Source organism: Pholcus phalangioides, unplaced genomic scaffold, assembly GCF_987345545.1.
Source record: "Pholcus phalangioides strain wild (caught in Gottingen) unplaced genomic scaffold, Ppha-v1.0 ptg000012l_1, whole genome shotgun sequence".
Lineage (NCBI taxonomy): Eukaryota > Metazoa > Arthropoda > Arachnida > Araneae > Pholcidae > Pholcus > Pholcus phalangioides.
In genome coordinates, this window is record NW_028301605.1 from 1,513,053 (window position 1) to 1,535,154 (window position 22,102).

General features: G+C 39.3%; 1 protein-coding gene across 1 annotated transcript in view; it reads right to left on the reverse strand.

The window, feature by feature from the left end:
• The window catches only part of LOC149079122 (intermembrane lipid transfer protein VPS13A-like), a 180,890-nt gene that overhangs the window by 101,417 nt on the left and 57,371 nt on the right, over positions 1 to 22,102 (reverse strand). Inside the window, exons 9-12 of the mRNA XM_089239993.1 lie at positions 18,804 to 18,861; positions 18,409 to 18,530; positions 8,858 to 9,039; positions 6,268 to 6,412 (exon numbers count right to left, since the gene is read on the reverse strand). Of these exons, the coding sequence (XP_089096119.1) occupies positions 6,268 to 6,412; positions 8,858 to 9,039; positions 18,409 to 18,530; positions 18,804 to 18,861 (507 nt within the window). The remainder of the gene's footprint in view (positions 1 to 6,267; positions 6,413 to 8,857; positions 9,040 to 18,408; positions 18,531 to 18,803; positions 18,862 to 22,102) is intronic.

The window sequence follows — 22,102 nt, forward strand, 5'->3', positions numbered from 1 at the left end:
ATTAAGGGTTACGCGAGAAGTTTTACATTGGAAATCTTTAAGTTAGAGAGTGTGCAAGTATGTGAATGACCAAAACAGTATGCATGTATGCGAGTAATCAAAATAACCACCTGGTGATCAAGGGACGAAGAGAGTGACCTAGAGGAATGTGAAAGCATGTTAGCAAGAACTAGAAGAGTGACTGACGCAGATAATTGTTATTGGGCTCATGTATGTCGAGATTGCTTATGTTGTTATGGCCATGTTGACTCTGTGCAAAGAGATTACTAAAAATATAATTGTCGCTTTCTCCCGGACTTAATAATATTCTATATTTTCCCCTTTTTCTTCTTACCCATACACACTTCTCTACCCACAATTTTTACCCTTCATAGACGTTTACCTGCACTTCCTAAGCGTTGTAATGGAGTCTTCTTCCGTGCCACTGACAAACCGTGATATTCAGACTTTCCATTTTTCCAACTTTTTTGTTTTTATAAACGAAAAAAATATAGACTAAGATCGAATATTCTTTTCAATTAGAATTATAAGACCGTTGGCAGTTACTCAGAGCTCAAAAGAGCCCTGTTCTTTATCTTAGAGTAACAATATTACATTGGTATAAAATATGGAATAAATGATAATATTTGAAAGGGGGGAGAAAGAAGCGAAAAGAGACAGAGAAAATAACATTTTGTTGCGGAAAATTGTCTTATCCACCAGCTTGTCACACATTTGATTTCTTCGTTCATGAGAGTGTCTTAAACATCGTCTTAAAAGATGGACTATTGAATGTTTGAATATTTACTAATATATATGTATATATACACAAGCGCACACATATCACATTTTCCGAAATTCGGAGGCATATCTTGTATGTAGTATGTTTTTAGGCCTGAGATGTTTCAGAAACTCGAGAGCATTATAATTGGAAATCTTTCTCAAATTTTGCTGACACGACCGTTCTTGTTTTTAGATCTGTCTCTTTTGAGGTAACAGACTTAAAGTGCTTTGCATCAGTCCGGAGTTGTGAGCGGTTCTCTATCTTGTTTTTCAAAATAGTTTCCAGAGAAGCTTTCGAAGCTAGTTCCTTGATGTGGGAATGCACCTTCAAATCTTTGTGCAAATCGAGGAGGCGGAAAAAATTTGGTGCTCCAGAGTGAAGCACCTAAGGACGCGATTCTGGAGTCGTTGCAATTTGTACATGTTTCTCTTAGATGCGAAAGCCCAAGCTGGGGCACCTACACTGGGTGAACGATTTGTTCGTACATCAAAACTTTGTTCTTCAAACTAAATTTGGTCTTCGGATAGCAGAATCTCAATAGATTCTCTAAGTGCCGTATTCACCGGTTTAACTGTATATTCAGTTAGTTTGGTGGTATTCAATGGTTTAAACTGTGATCGCAATTTTTGGATGAGAGATCAACATCCAGACCAGACCAGACCAGACCAGAATTGAACTTTGAGCCGATTCCCAGCCCGCGAGGTCCAACTGCCGGCATAAAAACTGGCTAAGAAGGTCTATGAAGAAGAAAATGTGTCCATGTTTGTAGGTAGATATGTGTTTGCATGAATGTATAGTGTATGTAAAAAGAACTGGTCAAATTGGTTAAAAGTCATGATCTGGCTATAAGCAGGCAAATGTCATCACAGTTCACAGAAGCAGGTCACACAATCTGCAGCTAGCAACATCTATTCCAAGTGGAATGGGGGGAAAAACATCACATGGGAGTCGTGACGCAAAAACCCCAGCAATAACATCAAAAACGCAATGAGAGATCAACACCCAGAGCAGACCAGGCCAGAATTAAATTTTGGTTGATTCAACATAGATTGGCAACATAAATAAATGCTGAGCTGAGCTGAATTAAGCTTGTTTCGATAGTTCCATGCCACTATTTTTTATGGGCATTCTACTGGCCTTAGCTGCCAGTAAGATCTAAATAAATATAACATAATAATATAACATAACATAAATAAATAAAGATTGGCACGTTTTACTGATTTAATTTACCGTACACAAATATCAACTGTAAAAGTTTGGAACAAATTTGACAATTTAGCTAATATTATTACTTACAAAATATTTATAAATAATATGCTGCATTTATTTTTTAATACCGTACATAATTCAGAAACCAGTTACCGTTTTCAAAGAATTGTAACAGTATTATTTGACAGGTGGCAGAAGGGTTTCAAGTTTTCATTGATGTTTCTCTCAGATAATACTATACTGCATACTTATTTTCGATATTTCTGAAGGCACATTTTTACTGATAAAATGCTATTTTTTACCCGTTTATTAGTTATACGAATACAAAAACCACGCCACAACAGGCAAAATGCTCAACGTGGTGGCTGATAAAAAGATGCCCATAACAAATATGGATGCCACGTATTTCAAAAATACAGCAACCCAATTAAAAATGCAATTACAAACGATATATATACATGATGAAATACTATATAATGCCCATAAAGAAAACTTATGGTTGTCATATTCTAAGTATGGATATCTTCTCGATTTACCCCCCGTATAAACACGTTGTTACGGACAGAATTAACAAAGGAAGGCGCCATTTTTTCTTGGTGAATAAGTTTACAAAGCATAGACGTTTCGAGTCTGAGAATGAGAATATTTCCATACGCAAAGATTTCTGTGCTGAACAGAAAAAAAAATCCCCTGTATCGTATAAGATGGAATTCATTTTGTCATTTACGCACAGAGAAACAATGGGTCTGGCCAGGTGAAATAAAATAGAATGTGCCCACTATCCGGAAAAAACGTTAGAGGTCACATTTCCGGTAGCAATAATTTTTTCCAATTTTCCCGCGAGCATCTCGGTGTTTACCATGGCGCCACAACCCGAACCCAGGCTTCCTGGGCTGGCATCTTTGGTGTTCCTCCTCTCCTCTATAGTGAATTTATGGTGTAAAAAAAACCAAAAATAATACGATTTGTCTCGGGAGTCCCGTGTTAGAGCTCTGTCAGATGTACCCATGTGAGGAGGGTCATGGTGCTCACTTAAACCATTGGAGATGTGTGCTTGGTTACGTACTCAAGAAATATTCACAAACAACTAAGATGAACACACTATGATTCAACTATTCTGATCATGATTATTTCAGTTTCAATCAGAGTTCTTGTACGGCTGCTTTTCTTCTGGTGATGGTTACAATCAAAGCTCTTGATTCGTGAATAATACACCTCCCAATAGGCTTGAAGGTCTCCAAGTCATGGTTATGCATCGACTTTAGGGCCATATTAAGAGCATCATGACCATCCCGGGCAAGCGCTGTGCAGGTGCCCTTATCTGATTGAATTTCACAACCACCAGTTTATCTATTTTCTCTTGAAAATAATACTGAGATATCTCAAATAATCATTACACCCTCCTATGCATCCGAGGTCTCAAGGTAAGACCCATGCGTTAAAAGAAAAGTACCGCGAGTCCTCACTTATCACTACAAAATATTGATAATTCCCATTTTCAAAGACGTGGGGAGATAATCTTAGAATAGTTCATTTGAATTCTTACAGGTGCGACAACATAAGCATATGCGCAATCTAGCATTATCCTGTTGAAACAAAAACTGTCTTAAAGTTATGAGAAGTGTCTCAGAACATAAATTCAACCAAAACTGTATTCCAAATGCCTACGTTCCCAAGATTGCGTAGGTCAGTAATATTCAAAAAATCATCGAGTCCATCTAAATTGCAGTTCATCCTCATCCTACTAAGCATCGAGAAATGCACGTTCGGCTGATTCACTCCAATTTTATCTGCGTTGCTTTATAAGGGAAGGTTTTTGATTTCGGGGTTTTGCATATTGGAGACATTTGAATTTTATTACATCAGAGACATTTTTTTTCCCCGTAAAATCGGCGAATTTTATCGTCTTTTTCTGACATAAATCGTATAGGCCAGAAAAAAAAAAAACTTTATTAACGCAAGGTTTATGGATTTTTTACTAACTAACAGTCTTATAATTGCCGCCTGGCAGTCCAGTGGTTAGGGAAGCTAGCTTCTGACTGTGCAGGTCTGGGTTCGGGCATGGATGACTACTAACACTCTAACGAATTCCCTGAACAGATCGTAAAGATCTCTTGGGAATACGTAGTGATTGCATTATAAAAGAAAACATTGATTTCATGACCAGTCATCGAAGTTTCTTTCAGAGCACACATGCTTATTTCGCTCCATTCAATACCCAGTAAATGTGTTGTTTTTGCCACTTTCAGAAATAAAAAATTGATTTCCCAGCGCAAGACTGATCGAAACACTATCGGCTATTACGCCAACATGAGAAAACTGCAAACTTGTTTCTTCGACCTAAGAAACTACACCATGCGTGTTTTTGTGCGTCTTTATCCAGGTTTTTACCGTTACTGTACTTTAAATAACTTTTTTTTCTGCAGTAGTGTAACACCTATCGAAATTATTTTGGCTGGAAAATATTTATTTGCACTTGTAATTATCACTCTGAGAATTTTCATGCACCCGGAAGCACACGTTTCCAAGATTTAGCGGTTTTTATCGGTGTTGTCCTTAAACTTTTTTTCCCAGCACCACATTTAGAATAGTTCTCTAACACGCCAAAAGATGGCACTAAAAGTTCTATACCCCGTAAACGCGATCCATCAAAAAGTTTGATATTCCATCCATAGATGGCAGCAGCAGTTCTGTAATGGATATTATGTTTATTTGAAAGAATGAATTTTCTTTTTCGGACGTGAAAGGATATATGGGGCTGTAAGCTCTTCGATCTCGATAAAAAATCTGTGGCTTGGACGACATTCCACGTATGTTTGGGTTTCCGGGAATCATGGCGTTGCCCCCCCCCCCATTCCTCGCGCACAAGGTTTAAGGGGAGGGCATTGCTAAAACAGGACCATTGATTGAAATTTTCTTACGGAGGGGCGGAAGACCATAGCGATAACCCATGCACGGACCCAGAAGGGCAATGGAGGCGATTGCTCTCCCCCCCCCCCCCCAAGAGCCAAAACGAGAAAAAAAATTCTGTCCCGTAAAATACGGGTAAGATTCAATAACGTTGTGGTGGTCGAGTGGTCATAATGACGAACTCGCATCACGAGGATCCGGGTTCGAACCCCACCGGCACCACAGTGGTGGTCTCATGGCCCCTACCTCCTGAAGCAGGGCCCCTAGGCTGGGATCTTTTACGGGCCCCCCCCCCCGACCAGACTTTCTTGGGGGGTCCCCTTTATGATGAATTTATAGTGTGAAAAAACAAAAAAATGATTAAAATCCCCCAGGGCTGGGGCCATGGGTGGTCTGGAAGAGATCTCGGCAACGGGATAAGTCCGGTGGCAGAGCCCCTGGCGTTCATTCATTCAGGGTAAGATTCAACGAACAATAAATCGACCCTCCCAACACATCGCCCTGAATCTGCTCCTGGTTATTCGATTTTCCTGATGTTTCGGGAAAGAGACACTGAATTCCCCCCCCCCCCCACCTTCTTTTTGAGAGTGAAAATACAATGCATCACAAAATAAAATCTAAATTTTTAAACCCTCCTGTCCCCTAATGTCCAATTAGAAAGTTGTTACCCTCCTCATTTTTATGCTGTCCTTGCCCAACTTTTCTCCAACTTTTTTGGAATACCTCAGCGAATGTTGCATTTAGAAACTCGGAATTGTTTTCCTGTTGGCCGTAGGAGAGACAGGGCAAACAGCTTTCTAACCGGAAGTTAGAAGGCAAGGGGACCGTATAAAAAATTTAGATTTTTTTATTTTGTTATACATGTTCATTTTCAAAACTAATACAAGAGTACAGTCAAACCTCGTTAGTGCGTCACCCGGTTAACACGTCACTCCGCTTACCGGATCACTTTTTGGAAGTCCTAATTCATTTCAAGCAGGAATTGGCACAGCTATGGCTTACTCCGTTTAACGAGTCACTCCGCTTATCAAGTCAGATTTTTGCTCTCCCAAAAGTGGCTCATTAAAGAGGTTTGACTGTAATTTTTAAATGCCTTTTGAGCATGTTGTAAATTGAGACCATACCTCTACGACGGACGGTAAGTGAGATAAAGGTCGTGCTAGCACTTGGCCGGACGCCCTGTATTATACAGAGCCGTCTTAAGAGCATCATAGGCCCCCGGGGTCAAGTGATTTTTCTGAGGCCCTACCTGGTCCCTCTTCTCTTGAGACCCCGGGGCCGTGCCCGGGTGGACCCGTGCGTTAAGACGGCACTGGAACCAGAGCTTTTATGAAATGAACGGTTCTTTTTATGTGGAGAACAAAAGCAATGAAATGTTTATTTACCTCCATCTTTGCCTGTTCTCTTGCTAATAGAATGTTCGTGATATCCAGCTTGTCCTCGTGCATCTGCAAATCCATTTTCAGTTCTGTGTCATTAGGTCTGTGTAAGAATTCTTTATATAAGCTTTTGTATTCTCTGTATTTGTTCCTGAAATACAAAAAAAAAATCACTTGAAGCGAGAATACCAAATGATCAGCAGTAGTTGGAACAGACCTACAGAATAATACAGTAAAAACTCCTCTTAAAGGTCACCCCTGTTTTACGGCCAAATAAAAATTATCCCGTCAAGACCAGACCAGCATCAGACTTTGGCTCCCATGCCCGGCAAAAGTCTATTGAAATAATGTATTTCGAACCCCTGTTTAGCGGTCATGGACATTTCCACTGGACAGACCCCCCCCCCCCGTTCGTATGGACACCAATATTTGTGATTCTGGTTCACATTATGCTCACTAGATGGCAGCAAATGCTGAAATATTTCATCAACTTTTTTTTTATTTGGCTACTTTTTTTTGAATGCAATTTTCGTTTGAAGTTGGTTGATGTTTGGCACCTCTGGTGTCCATTTAAAATCTGAAATCATGTGTTGCAAATTGCTCTCCTATATTTTACATTGACCCACGCTGTTTAATTTAGTGAATTCTAGTATATAATCGTAGGCATAGAACATTAGAAGCAAGTTGTTTATCTACCGAGCCTAAGGCGACCACCGATGGATGGAGCCTTCATTTCCCACCCAACTCCACTGGTTGGAAATTGCCGTATGGCTATAAATGACCGGAGTTGGTGTGCGGTGTAGTAGTAGTAGTAGTATATAATCTTCGCTCTCTATCACTAATAGCTCAAATTGCGTTTTTTCAGTGAAAAAACGCAAAATCGGAGTTCGAGTTACTGCAAATGAATTCAATGCATTGATTAAACACATTTTCCTGTAAACGCAGTGAAGGGAAGTCGTTGGATTTAGTTTTCAGTTTAAAGAAGTACATTTTGAAGGCGTTGAAATACTCTGCAAAACCCACCAAAGTTCGATTGATAAGTTTTTCCAAAAGATGCTAATATATAATGTATTCAGTATATAAACTTTTTGTATCAAATTTCTTTCGTAATTTTAATTCCGTATCCATGCAGAGTAATTATGTATTTCATTACTTTAAACGCATCTCATATTGTCAGAATTTCATACATATTCAAATAAAGAACCATTTCAGTCACTGTTAAAACTGTAAAATCGTATATAGTTATCGGGACTTCGGTTAATGACGTGTATATATATAACATTAACCGAAGTTCCGATAACTATAAACGATTTATATATATATATATAATATATTCTTTTCTTTTGTCGAAAATTTTGTTTGGGCATTCTGAAGCAAAGGTTTAACCAAACTTAATTTTTTTTTCCCTGTAAGTTATCGTTATCAGACCACAAGACTATGTAGGAGGATGAAAGCGTTCTCTTCCCCTTCGTTGTTGATGTAAATTTCTGTACTTCATGTCATAATCAGTTCATATTATACTCTGTGATCCACATACGTGTGGAGCTGTTTTTGTACTAGCCTTCGTGGTTTATGGAAACTTTGCCCTCCGACATTCCACCCCTTGCACGTTTAGTCCCCGGGACATTTGGCCCCGGGAAATTTCACCCCGAACTTTCGCCAAAAACATTTCGCCTGCCCAGACCGTATGAATGGCTGCATGAGTGATCATGTAAGTGACAAAGTAAGTGACCGTAAGGGTGGTCAAGTGAGTTACTAAAAGAGTTGGACATTCAGCCCCGGGTATTTCAAACGTGACATGTCGCCCCTTGTGTAAATATTATGTGAGTATGCTGCAAAAATTTTAACAATGCACACAATGTTTTAATGTAGTCACTCTCACTCAAATACTCATACAGTCACTCACATACTCATACGGTCACTCGTTTTGTTCACTCATACGGTCACTCGTTTTGTTCACTCATACGGTCATTCTCTTGGTCATTCTCTTGGTCACGCATACGGTCATTCTCTTGGTCACGCATACGGTCATTCTCTTGGTCACGCATACGGTCATTCTCTTGGTCACGCATACGGTCATTCTCTTGGTCACGCATACGGTCATTCTCTTGGTCACGCATACGGTCATTCTCTTGGTCACGCATACGGTCATTCTCTTGGTCTCTCCTACGGTTATTCTCTTGGTCACTTATACGGTCAATCACTCGGTCATTTATACAGTCACTTAATTACGCTCGGTTAATCATGTGGTCACTCACATGGTCAACAACTCGGTCATTTATTACACTCACAATCACTCACTCACACAGTCAGTCAACCATACGAGCAGGCGAAATATAACTGGGACGAAACATTCCAGGAGCGAAATATCGGGGACGAAATTTCCCGATCCGGGCCCTTCCTATAGTGAAAGAAAATGTATGACGGAAAAGAAAACCGCGTGCCGTTCAACCAAACGTGATGTATGGTCACCGTACTTGCGAGATTTTTCGGGTATCGTTATCATTCAGTATTATCGTTATCAGAATCACCGAGTCCCGATGTGAACACATTAAGTGGCGTCTACCGTGTAAGTAATGCCAAAAATAAGTCTGACCTGTGCTCTTTTACGCTACTCCAAGAGTACGGCTTGATGTAATCTGCGACGACGGCGGCGTACGCAGACCTCCACCATTCTGGAATATGCTCCTTGAGCGGGTATCCGTTGAAGAACTTCCTATAACGCTGATTAACTCGGAGTAGCGGAAGCGATTTATTCCAACTGTATACGCTTAAAAACTGAAAATAAAAAAAAATACAGTTAGTTGTTACAGTGATTTCTTGTGAACAGTAAATCACTGACAAATGGGGAACTTCATTGAGACATCACAAGCAATGGTGCTTGCGGATAGATAGGGGGCATTTCCAGTTGTCGAGAATAAACAAATCGTCCATTAGACCTGAAGCTACCAAAATATGCTAACCATCATTTGCAAAAAAAATTACCAGTCGCCACACTCGTGTCAAGCCTGGCCCAACAGTCATTCGCAAATATTTTGCTTCCAATATTTGAATTTCACTGATACCGAGAAGCAGCAGCGGAATAAGCTATCTACACACTGGCCGTGCTTGGCCCAATCTTCCTTGGTGAATATTTGCTTCCGGAAGACTATCGCTGTGACTAGACCGAATGTTTGGCCAGACCGATTGGAAGACCGGGAAGCAAGGCGGCTACTTTGACTTGGGTTGGAAGTTGGAAGGTGCTGGTCGTTCTGTTCGAGACCAGTTCCCAACACCTACCAGACTCAAACTTTTGACGATCGTTTCAAATGCTGGAGCGACCATACTACTTACCCATGATCAACCTTGGAACATTTTGGGCCAGCTTTGACACGAGTGTAGCTCTGGCTCATGTTCAGATGGGGAGAAATAGAAACAACGGGCATTTTCATTAAAAAAACTGGGACTGGAGAAAATCCCATAAAATACAAGTTGTATGGGTGAGCTGAGTTAAGTAATATTAATTTAAGAGACGAAATGTCTCCCGATTCACCCTTATTTATGTGCTCGAGATAATTAACTTCAGTTAATTTTCTCGTTAATCAACCTGCTTTTTGACACAATGATTAAACTATACGAAATATTTCTGCAGTTTTTAGACTTTTTAATGATTAACTACGCAGTTTATACTAAAATAGCTATAATACCCTGCGCTGCCCGGGTTTTCTTCAATTAGCAGGGAGGATTGAAAGTGGCAAACCATTATAAAGTAATATACGTAATACTGGCAGAATCAAAGAAGTGACAAACCATTGTAAAGACATATGCACGTCTGAAACGCATTGCTAGGGAACCACGGTAACCCAAGCATACATTCCGAAAGTGATTGTTGAATGCCCCAGAACCATTGTTACCAGTTGATTTTTTGCCCATTTCGGGCATTTGCCCAATTCTAACAAACTTTTAAAGTAGCCTATCGTTCAAGACGGGCCTTAATTGGTATATATGCATAATTTGGCGACGATAGATCTAAAATTATAGATCTGTATAGAGAGCATACACACAAGCGCAGAAAATCTATTTTATATTATAGATGAAGTAACAATTCTGATTGTGATTGTTCTGACTGGCGTCTCACCAGGGGGAGCCGGAGAGAAAATTTTCACCCTCGCCGAATAAGTTTCCGGTTCCCTCTTCGGTGTATAAGCCGCAACTGAAAAATACCTAAAACTGCTAAAGATTTTCGCCCATTCTTAACTCAATATATTGAACAAATTGCATTTCATATTGTTACGAATTTTACATAAATAGTCATTATTTATCATTTATTAAGCCATCTTTCACCTGTAAATAATCATTAACGGGTAAATTTCTCGGTAAATCTCGCCAAATTGATGACTAAATGATGAGGACCTCAAGAGGAGATGAGCCTCAGAAAAACAAGCAGTTGAATTTTTCGAGAATTTGTCTGGTAGGGCCTCAGAAAAATCACTAGGCTCGGGGGACCAGGACGGTCTTAAGACGGCCCTGCGTATACGTATCTGTTCTGTAAAATAAATCTGTGTTGGCCTTTGAATTGCTTCGTGCTTTGCCATTTCGAGTGCCTATGAGTGACATTCTCTCCGGAACAATATTTTCCAATACATTGATAGTTGAAACTTAAAGAAGACAATTTTTTTTTCAAGTATTTCAGTTAACCATTTTCTTTCTTCATGGGGGGATTCGGTGCCCCTCCAAATACGGAGTGCCAATCGGCAGCGCAAATCACGTGACTCTATAGAGAGCCACCCCTTCTCCCTGTATCCGCAACTCTTTGGAGAGGGTGACCAGTTGGCGTAAAGTACATCAAACGAGATTGAAATGTATTATAGATAATAGTAGAACGATTTTTTTGTGAGAAGAAGAGATTTAAGCAGTATTACATTCGAGTAGAAAATTCTTTAAATAGGAGCGTGATCTTTCTATGCACAAGAAATGTACTAGGGAATCTTTTTGCATAGATAACTTCTAATGCGGCGTTTTTGTTTATCGAAGACTTGATGACCCCATAGTCGAACACCGAGGGAACCAAGATCCCCATGTAAAATGTCCGAGTCACTCAATAACCATGGCTCTCATAAATGTTGGGCAGAGAGGGTTCCAGCCCATTAGCCTGTGAGAAGATATAAAATCATTTATTCTTTTTTCCCATAAAGGGATTTTTTCTGTAAAAAACCTGCTAAAGATCCCAGCCTAGGCGCCCTGCTGAGGGTTGTGGAGGGGAGGGCATGCTCAAGATTTTGGTAATAATTTATGATTTTTTTTACTAAAAAATATCGATTAGATCCTTAATGAATTTCTTTCGGACCCATGGTTGCCCACGGATCACCTCTTCAAAACCATTGGTCTAAAGAACAAGTATCACAACACTCATTACGTTTTCGGCGTGAATCAAAGGGATATAATTAAGCAAACTTTAATAATTAATAGTTTTTCAACCTCCTTTTTTTCTAAACTATTTTGAGTGTTGTGGTGGCGGATAATTCAAAATCAAACGAGACATTTCGCATGCAGTTTCGACAAACATCTTCAGCGCACTGTGAGTAGAAAACAACAAACGCAGGTGAGAATCTTTCCTATCTTCGCTTCGTTGCCCCGTTATGTCATCCTACGACCAACAAGTTGAGAATCACTGCTTTAACGGAAGTTCCGCCATGCTGCCAATTTCAATACGAACTCTATTTTCTATTATTTTATTGAAATAGTTTACGATCACCCTGTATACAACCCGTTTACGCCTTCGACGCTCTTTCTTCGCAACAGGTCAGGGTCCGAACACGAGTTCAAGGCACCAACAGAAAAAAAACATGGAAACGAAATAATACATTGATCATAACTCCCATACAACATTCACAGAAAGTGTATGTATTAAAAACAGAAAAAAACAGTCTACAAAAGCACATAAAAATGGAAAAACAATGAAGTGGGAGGAGATAGTAAATAAATTATTTAAAAAGAAGCGGAAAGAGAAAAGATGGAGTGACCGCGTATAATGGAACGTCCTTGGACGACCTCGCTCTACAGTAGAACTACAAACCTAACCAAATGATGATAATAATAATAAGAAGAAAAGCTCGTAGCTCTTTAAAAAGATTTTCCAGATCCAAGAGATTTTTCTTAAGAGGAAAGAGAAAAGAGCAAATGCAATCAATAGGTTGCGTACGAATCATTTCTGACAGCGAATTAGCCCGAAACGAGATAATCCATAACCTTGGAAAGAAAGGGGGAAAAAAAATAGAAAATTTTAAAAAATATAATAATAATAAAAGCCGAACTCTTCGTAACCTTCGAGAAATAGATACGACTATTTTATTCTGTTAAGAAAAAAAAAAAAGAAAAAAAAAAGATAATATCACAACTTTTGAAGTTCATAAAGAACTTCGTTACGACATTTCCCAGCGTTCGTTGTGCCTTGAAAATGGCAGACCAGAAAACGAACACAATAGCTGCGAAGTTCATAATTAATTACGTATCGTGAGGTGGATGAGTAATTTATTATAGAGAAATAAATCTATTCGTAGCTGAAATCTTGTACTAGGGACTTAGACTGAAGACTAAATTCGGAATTGAAACACGTCATGGTATTTTTAGATAAATTTCTAGAAATTGCCTGTTTGTATAGCGATCGTGATGAGATATTTAAAAAGTGAAATCGTTTCTGTAAGCTTACATTCACATTATTATAAGCCGCAATATCCTTTTTTCTAGAATCTTTTTTACCCTCGGGTAACGAGTACGGCGTTTACATTGACGTCAATCTCATAAGCCCCCCACAAAGACATGTCGATGAACCCCAACAAATCATCTGGTATAATTCACTACTGTAGGGAGAAGGGGCGTTAGCATAGCAATTAGTATATTTGCTATATAGAAATGTGATTAACACACTTTTAAGGGAGCGTTAGTACAGAAGTAAACTGCCTTGTCCCAGAAAGGAGAAAATCATCCGATACTGTTAACTTCTGTTAAGGAGTGTAAATGGTATTATGGCAGTAAATTAGCTTGCACACTTTTATAGACAAGGCAAACACCCGACCACCGTTCACCGCAATCATCCAACACCGTTCAGTGGAGTGGTAGAAAATACTAAATCGTCTTGTCCGTAGAGAAGAGTGCAACTGGTACAATGATTTCCTGAAAGGGAGTAGTAACACTGAAGTAAATTGCCTTGTGAATGAAAGAGCGTAGGAGAAAAAAGCATCCGACACTGTTCACTCCTGTCAGGGAGAAGTACTACAGCAGTAAATTGTTTTGCCCATAAAGGAATGTTAATAACCAGCACAGTTCTTGTTTTTTTTTTTGGAGTAGCGACACGGAAGTAAATTGCCTTGTGAATGAAAATCTGTCGAAGACAAAATCATCCAACACGGTCCACTCCTATAAAGGAGTAGAGGTTGCAGTAAATTGTCATGTCTATAAAGAAGTGTCAATAATCGGCACAATCAACTTCTGCGAGAGAGTGTAAATTGTGTTGTCCATGAAAGCGTGTAGAGACAAAATCATCCAACACGTTGGCTCCTATTAGGGAAAGGTAGCATGGAAATAAATTGACTTGCCCTTTCTATGGAAAAGCGTTGAAGAGATGAGAAACACGCGGAGTTAAATTATTTTTTCCACATGAAATCACGCTGGAGACAAAATCATACGATACTGTCCACTCCTATACGATAGAAATGGCATCGTCAATAGAGAAGTAGCGATAACCGGTACGTCAAACTCCTTTATGGAAGTAGTAATTGTCTTGTTCTAGGAAGTAGTAATTGTCTCAAGAAAACGTGACAAAAACAAAATTATTCAACACTGTTAACTTCTATAAAAAAGTTGAGTGGTAGTACGCAGTATATTGTCTCGTCCATATATATATAGAGACATGTCTATAACCAAATAATTAATTCCTCTAAGGGAGTAGTAACATGGAAGTAAATGGCTTTGCCCATGAAAACGTGTCGGGGAAAAATATCACGACACTATTTATTTCTATAAAGGAGTGAAGTGTTAGCACGGCTATAGACAGCCTTGTTCATAGAGAGGTGTCGATAACCGACACAAGTAACAAGAATATTCTTGTCCATAAAAGCGACAAAACCACTCGAGAGAAGACAAAACCATCTGACATTGTTCACTCCTATTAAGGAGAGGTAGCGTTCCTGTGAAGTATCTTGTCCGTAGAGGAGTTTGGATAGCCGGCACAGTTAACTCTGCCTCTCCATGACAAGGGGTCGTAAAAGAAATCATCCGACCCTGTTGATCATTGATCATTTTTGTCGCACCACGGTCATTTTCTGCACACGAGGGCTAATTACACCGGGACCGAATAATTTATTTGCCGATTCCGAAAGACAGGCTTGTTTTTTATACTCATCGAGGGGGTTGATGCGCTAACCCCTCGATGGGGGCCTCTCTGTGGTAGCAATTTTTTCCTGCGGTCATGTCGCCGTTTTAATGTTGTTGTACCCCTGTGTCAGGAATTTTTTCTGATAAGTATGAACCGTGTATCGAACTCGCGACACCTCTAAACATCCTTTGGTACTTGAGACGAGCATCTTATCTACCTGAGCTACCGCTCTCTCCGACCCTGTTTACTCCTATTAAGAAGAAGTACTACGGTAGTAAATTGCCTTGTCCATAGAAAAGTGTCGATAATCGGCAGAATAGACTCATGTAAGAGAGTAGTATTACGAAAGTAAAATGTCTTGTCTATGAAAGCGTGACGGAAACAGAATCGTCTGACACTGTTCACTACCGTAAAGGAGTGTAGTGGCAGTGAGGCACTAAATTGCCTTGCCCATCAAAGCGTGTCGTGGTAACAAAATCATCCGACACTGTTTACTCCCATAAAGGAATGGCGACAATAAATTGCCTCGTCCATAGAAAAGTATCGATAACCGGCGCAATTAACTCCTGTAAAGTGAGTAGTGAAACTTTAAATTGTTTTGTAAACGGAAATGCATCGGTGACTAAATTTTATGATTTTGGGACTTCAGATCTTTCTTTTGACACCTCCGCATGGGACTCGTGATTTCCAAGGACATCGCAAACCCCATAAAAATTCAGTAAATTGCCTACGCTACGTCAAGGCTTTTGTTGGTACCCAGACTCAGTACCACATGCACAACATCAAATCGAACGCAGCAACGATTCTGAAGACAGATTGTGTAAATCTCAAGCATGAAGAGCACGATGGTCATTATTTTCCAACCTTATTATTATCCTTCCAGAATATGAAATTCAGGGAGCACAGAACAGGACAAAATCCACTACCTTACCTACCGTAATTCATTTCTACTGTTACGTCAAACGGGACTGCACTCCGATTCTCTTGGTCGCTCTTCTTGAAATCAAAATAGCAATCATATCTATATTGTGGAAACAACAACAACGGCATTGTGTAGCATTTAGACATATTTTTTTTGTTGTCGTTGTCGTCATGGACATGTTTCGTATTATCTTCACGGAATCGTATAATAACCCTTTCTGTCCATGTGTGTTAGTGTGTTTTCTGTCTTCTCTTTTGTGTGTAACGTATTCCTCCTCCTCCTCCTCTTCTTCTTCACGTCACGAATAAGTGAAAAAGAAGCCGAAGCCAGAAACAAACAAATTGCCTAAGGATCAAGTGTCTGGCTCATAAAAATGCTCTCGAAACTCTTTCATTTTCACTGAAGATTATAATTAATGCTTGCCCGTCACTCTCTCTCTCTCTTTCTAAAGAAGTGGATATTTTTTTTTATGAATGCATATAGTGCATCGGATGGGTTGATTGATGGCGTGCGTTTGCAGAATCACACGCTGAGGAGAACTTGGCCCCAATTTGGAGGACGAGGAGCAACATCAAAAGACCATCACGATCACAAACAAACAAAAAAAAAGACAATTTCTTTTGGGTTCATCTTTCGTGGGCTCTGGTCGTCCCAAATTAACTAATCGTAATTTTTTTTTCCTTCGAAAATAGGAAAAGGATTATCTAGAATGGTCACGAGTTTTCTAGAACATTGATTTCAATGTATTAAGTTCAACCCCGGTGCGAGTTTAATAACATCTGCCAAATTGAAAGGAATTAGCTTTTGCGATACATAACGGAATATCGTAAAAATTCTATTTCAGTCGAGGAAAATTTGAATGTAAGCAGAAAAGGAGTGTGTCACGAGGATGTTACATTTACACGACAAGTGTGATGTAATGTGTCTCGTAAATTAGATTCAGGTGGATGATATGTGCGTGGAAGCTGAGACTCTCTTGGACTTCCTTGTGTATAAATACCGTATGTACGAATGTGGGAAAAAAGAGGATATATCCGAATGTTCTAGACAGAATGAGATCATAACTTTGTCTCGTTTTGTATTCACTACTTGAAGTTCTTATTCTTGTCCTAATTATAATGACAGTCTTGGAAAATAAATTCCGCTCTTTTTGCTAAATATTTGGCAGCGGTCCGATACGTGATAGACACCGACTTCATTTCCAACCCATCTCATTCATCACAATAAATTGCAATATAGCGGTATGGCCAGAGTTGGTGTTTGGTGAAGTGAGGCGAGTAACGGGTTATGCTTTGAAGTAGAAGTTAAACTTATTTTGACTGGATTACATTAAAAATTTCTGAAAAAAAAGGCATCTAAGCTTAGTTAGTTCCGACAGATCAGTCGCAAGTCTATGGCTTACTCTTTCGGTCACGACTAATGTCGGTGACCGAAAAGAATTTCATGAGGTTTCTCAGAAAATTTTCTGGTGTGTTTGGTAGCCACATATGTTGCAGCTGCTGCTGTGTCTTTTTATTAATTGAAATGAACATTTTGTAGTCATATCGTGAAATATAAAGTCCACTGAGATTTTTTTAGTCTCTGACTAATGTCGTAATCGGTATGTTCAGAATATTTTTATAAGGTGTTCTAGGCTGATAAAAATACCATTTTTTTTTAGTCGCATCATAAGCGGATACAGACTCCTCGAACGGTGGTGAATTACCCAAGGATGTGTGTGTGGACAGGGAGAATAGGCGAATGTCCATCACCAATAATACGAGTTTTCACTGAACGGGGGGGGGGGGAGTGATTGCCCTTTTCACGCAACTTCCCTTCTCCGCCTATGAGCTGCATGTTATTATATAAAAAATGAAATATCATTCTGTGCTTCAATGTTTTATAAACATCCATGGGTTTTTATACAAGGGGACTAATTTCATGAACAGTTCGATGGTTTTTGTTAAACTTTACGTCTGGGAATTCCAGTCCACAAAATAAGAATTTGAGTGGATGTTTCCATAAATGTCGATGTCTTCAAAATGAAAACGGAATAAAAAAAACCACCCAAAAATTTCACTCAAAACGTAGCAGAGATTCTAAATATTTCGGAGAATACAGTTTTTGAACATTGAATGAGAGAGAGAGAGAGAGAGAGAGAGAGAGAGAGAGAGTCAATTCTGATTAAAACAGAATCATTGAATCATAAACTGTTCATCGTATGATATGCTTCTAAAACAAAGCGAAAAAGGCCCATATCTCAGACGCTTTCGCTCACTTCGATATTTTTTATGTGGGAAAGCATCTGCTGTAAGTATAACAGCTGCGAAGAATACAACACTGTTTTCTTAGACTCCGAACCAGTCAGATATTACATGCACAGCAATTTGAAAAGGACGGAAAAATCGCTCACAGAGAGTTATGGAAGAGAAACAGAAGATGCTTCAAAGAATAGATCTTTTCTTTGCTCAAAAGCTTCCCGGAAAAACACCTAAAACGTTTGGAATGTCCTGATATCACTATTCCCCGCAATGCTTTGATTTTTCTGGAGTCAAAGTAGAGACAGAAATAACCAAGCCGTTCAGTAATCGACGATACCGTTAAGAACATTGATCAAGAATGATTACTGGAAAGCACGTTGCCGCATCGAGTGCCTACCGGAGATATCCTACACATAAGCAAGGATCATATAATGTACAGGGTGTTCAAAAATAATGAATCACCAGATGGGAAAATGATTCGGGAAACCTTCTGGCAGTCTCATATTCTTGTTGCGGTCATAGCCATGTGTATATTTGACAGAATATAATTGTTTTAGCCAGATATATCATTATCAAAGTTTTCCCATGATACTAGAATACCCCCTATTCAATCATGAAATATATATACTCACTTGATCTCGAGATAATTGGCAAGCAGCATCCTGCAGAACAAAGTCCAGCAAGAGTTTTGGCACTTTGGCTTCTTTTGATTTGTTCAATATCATTTTCATTTTCAAAGACACTGGCTTGAGAACTGTACGGGAAGGAAAATATAAAAGTTGGCATATATGCATAAACCGTACACCCTCCCAATACATCACTTGAGTGATTTACTGATTTACTATCGATTGACATTTACGACAGGATGGTGTCAGAAAACACAATAGAATAACACATAAATCATTCTATAGAATTATCTTCATATATTCTAGCTAAACATGAAATATATAACATTAAATGTTACTACAATACAGGGTTATCGGAATTAAACGTCTTATCGTAGGTGTCGTACTTTGCATTTACTTACCGAAATCAAAGTCTTCACCATTTATACTGAAAGTTGCTAAGCCCTTCCTCAGTAAAGTCTGTTTTTTAAAGAAAAAAACAAAGAAAACTAAATCAAATACATTTTTTAATGCACATGAATACATAGTAATTCAAGGATTGATATAACATTTTCATATAATCACAGTGTGTTATGACTTTCACATTCACCTAAGATAACATGATTAGTGTTGTTCTTCAGATACAACTTCCACTTGCCCGGTCCGAAACTAGACAATTGCAGACCTGGATCCGACTACACGTTTTTCTTGAATGTGCACTTGAATGTGTTGGGGGGGGGGCGGACTTTCTGGTTCACTCTCCCCTTATTGCTACGGCCTTTCTTGCTCTGATATACAGTAGCAAATGACAAAGGGTGTCTCGCGCAGCTGTTAGAAGTTTCAGTGTACAGATTTGACTTATTATACGCTCCTTGTTGAAAAAGGCGGGAAGAAAGGGAGTGAGCAACATCACACAAGATTTGAAGGTGTTGGCACCTGGAGGATGCGAAGATAAATTCAGGATAATTCAAGTGGCCTTGCAATAGTGGCCTTGGGGAACTGAACCCACATCCACTCACTTGCTGGGTGCGCGCGTGCCCTAGATCACTATACTACTACTACTACTACTACTACTAAACCGCACATGCACCTCGCTCAGAGTTCTCTGCGGAATTTGTAACGAATCGTTACATGTTGGAATGTACGTGTTGTGAACCTAACGGGTGAAGTTTGTTACTGTGTGACGCTTGTTATAGTGACTAGACTACAAAAGCAATGAATCCGTTCTCCTGAGAACTCGTGTGCGCTACACGGGCCCGCACATGCACAGCCAGACCTAACTCAGGCCAAAACTCACTTTTGTATTCTAGTCGCCACGGTGCTCACCCGGCAAGTCAGAGGACATGGGACTCTGCGGAGAGACTTTTTCAAATGGGAGGCCATCTCGCGTTCACGTCTCGAAGCTGGAAAACGGCAGAAAACCAGCTTCAGCCTATCACCACTGTGCCGTCAACGGGGGGGGGGGGGGTTCGAATTCGGATCCTCGGGGCCTATATAGCTATACTGCAATTTACTGCCGTTAATGAGTTGGGTTGGAAATATAACGGTGCCATCTATTGGTGGTCGCTTCAAGCTCGTTAGGTAAAATATCTTGTTATCTATATTCTTCCCGCTCGTTCGAATCTGGGACCTGACGGTAACCTTCACGGTAGCAGACGAGTATCTTACCACCACGCCACTCGAGCACTAGGAGGAATTACTGCTCCTATAGACACAGAATGTGGCCCATGAGCGAACTGAATCTTAGGGGAATGATCATCTAAATCAGACGTCTTCAACCTTTTTCCCGTCGTAAACACTGCCTGTACCCATCATGAAAAGAAGAGCACCCTTACGGCAAGTATGAAACACGAATGCATGAAATCAGATTGCATTCAAGGATTGAAATCATCATGTACAAGGTGTGCAATTGGAACGGTGATCAAGTGCTCGCGAGAGAGTACGAAATCGGGCGCCGAGCATCGAGCACTCTGGGTACTTAAGGGAGCAACGTGATGCTCGCGAGCAAACAAGTTGAAGATGCCTGATCTAAATCAATGTTTTCCAAAGTGGGTTTGTAATATCTCCCTCTACACCCGATATTGCTTTTGCAAAAACCGTCAATCCATTTTAGGACACCCGGTACGAAGGAAGCAGACATAAACTACTGAAGCACGTATATCCATTAAATGGTGATTCTCACGATTCTCAATCATCACGTTCTAGGATGAGATTTATTTCACAAATCACCGATATCTCGAGCACAAACGCAATATCCACTTAAATGGGTTTTTTTTCCACCATCTCGATATTGATCATTTGCATACTCAGACGATTTGAAATTATTAGTAAGTGAATAGCTTCCTGCTTGTATCCTTGACGTTAAAATAACAATAGAGTCCCGAGCGATAAAGCACCGAAGGGAAATCACGGTCTAGTTAATTCAGGTTAATGTCTAATGTCTGTCCAAAAAAACGGACTTTTATTTCTTGAAATTCATTTAAATACATGAAAATAAAAATTCATGTTAAATTAAAACGGAATAAATAAATATTCAAGCTTTCGTGACCGCGCAGGAAATGGCTCTAAAGCTCATTTTGAATAATGAGGTTTGAAAACGAAAAAATCGTATATATATAAATACTGAAATTTACTTTCCATTCAATGTGAATAAATTACATTCGAAAATAACAGTTTTTATAGGTAAAATGGGTGATATTTGGGTCGGAAACCTTGGATTCAACCTGTTTCGAATGTTGTATATAAAGGCATGTTATAAATCATTTAAGTTCCTGGAATTTTTCACATTTAGAACCGTTCTGGCTCGGTTATTATTGCAACTCGGATTTAACATCAGTAAGAAGTAACGCCTATATAATCGCTAGACTTCAATCATAACGTCAACGACGCTGATTTATAGCTAAGCATTTTTCGACATTTTTTTTGCTTTTTTACCTTGTTTTCAGTAATTTATTATTATTCAAATTTTTAAATATTATTCCATGAGATTTACTTTACTTTTAGGAAAACCATTTAAGGAAATTATTCTTATCTTACTGAATATGCTAGTCTTCTTCAAGTTTTTTGGGGAAATATCCTCTCCCCCAAATTGACAATCTTGACTTAGCAATCAGCGATCCCAGTCTATTTCCCCTGTTAGATGGCAGCACTACTAGAACGTGAAGTATGCGTTAACTTTGGAAACAAATACATTAAGGCCACACATACTTTCAAACACACATTCCAACATGCATCGATTCGTTAGAAATCCCGTAAAAGAATGTGCACGAGGTGAGTTACCCGATTAATTGAAAATTTCGCGAAAGGAATTTGTACGAGTTGCATGTGCGGGTAAATAGTAGTAGTAGTATTTCCTATTAATAGTAGTTCCCATTTCAGCTATTTGCCTTGACAACACTGTGTTGGCATCAAGATAAGAGAATGTAGTTGCTGGTAGTAGTGCTCCCAGTCGTAGGTGAAGTTCCAAGGTAAATTATTATGGAAAATGAACTTTCCAGACGAGTTTTTAATTAGAATTAGGTGGGGATTATAGATCCCACTGCCCACGAAAGGGTTAAAGGAGGTTTCTCCAAGGATTTCTCGAAAATTTCAGCTTAACACGTTGACAAAATGCTTCTGCATCTGGCGTTTGATACCTATGAAAATAAAAATTCAATGCATTGATTTTTAATTATTTTTCACTTTTCGTCTATTCCTCATAGAGTATTGGCAGAATCTACAG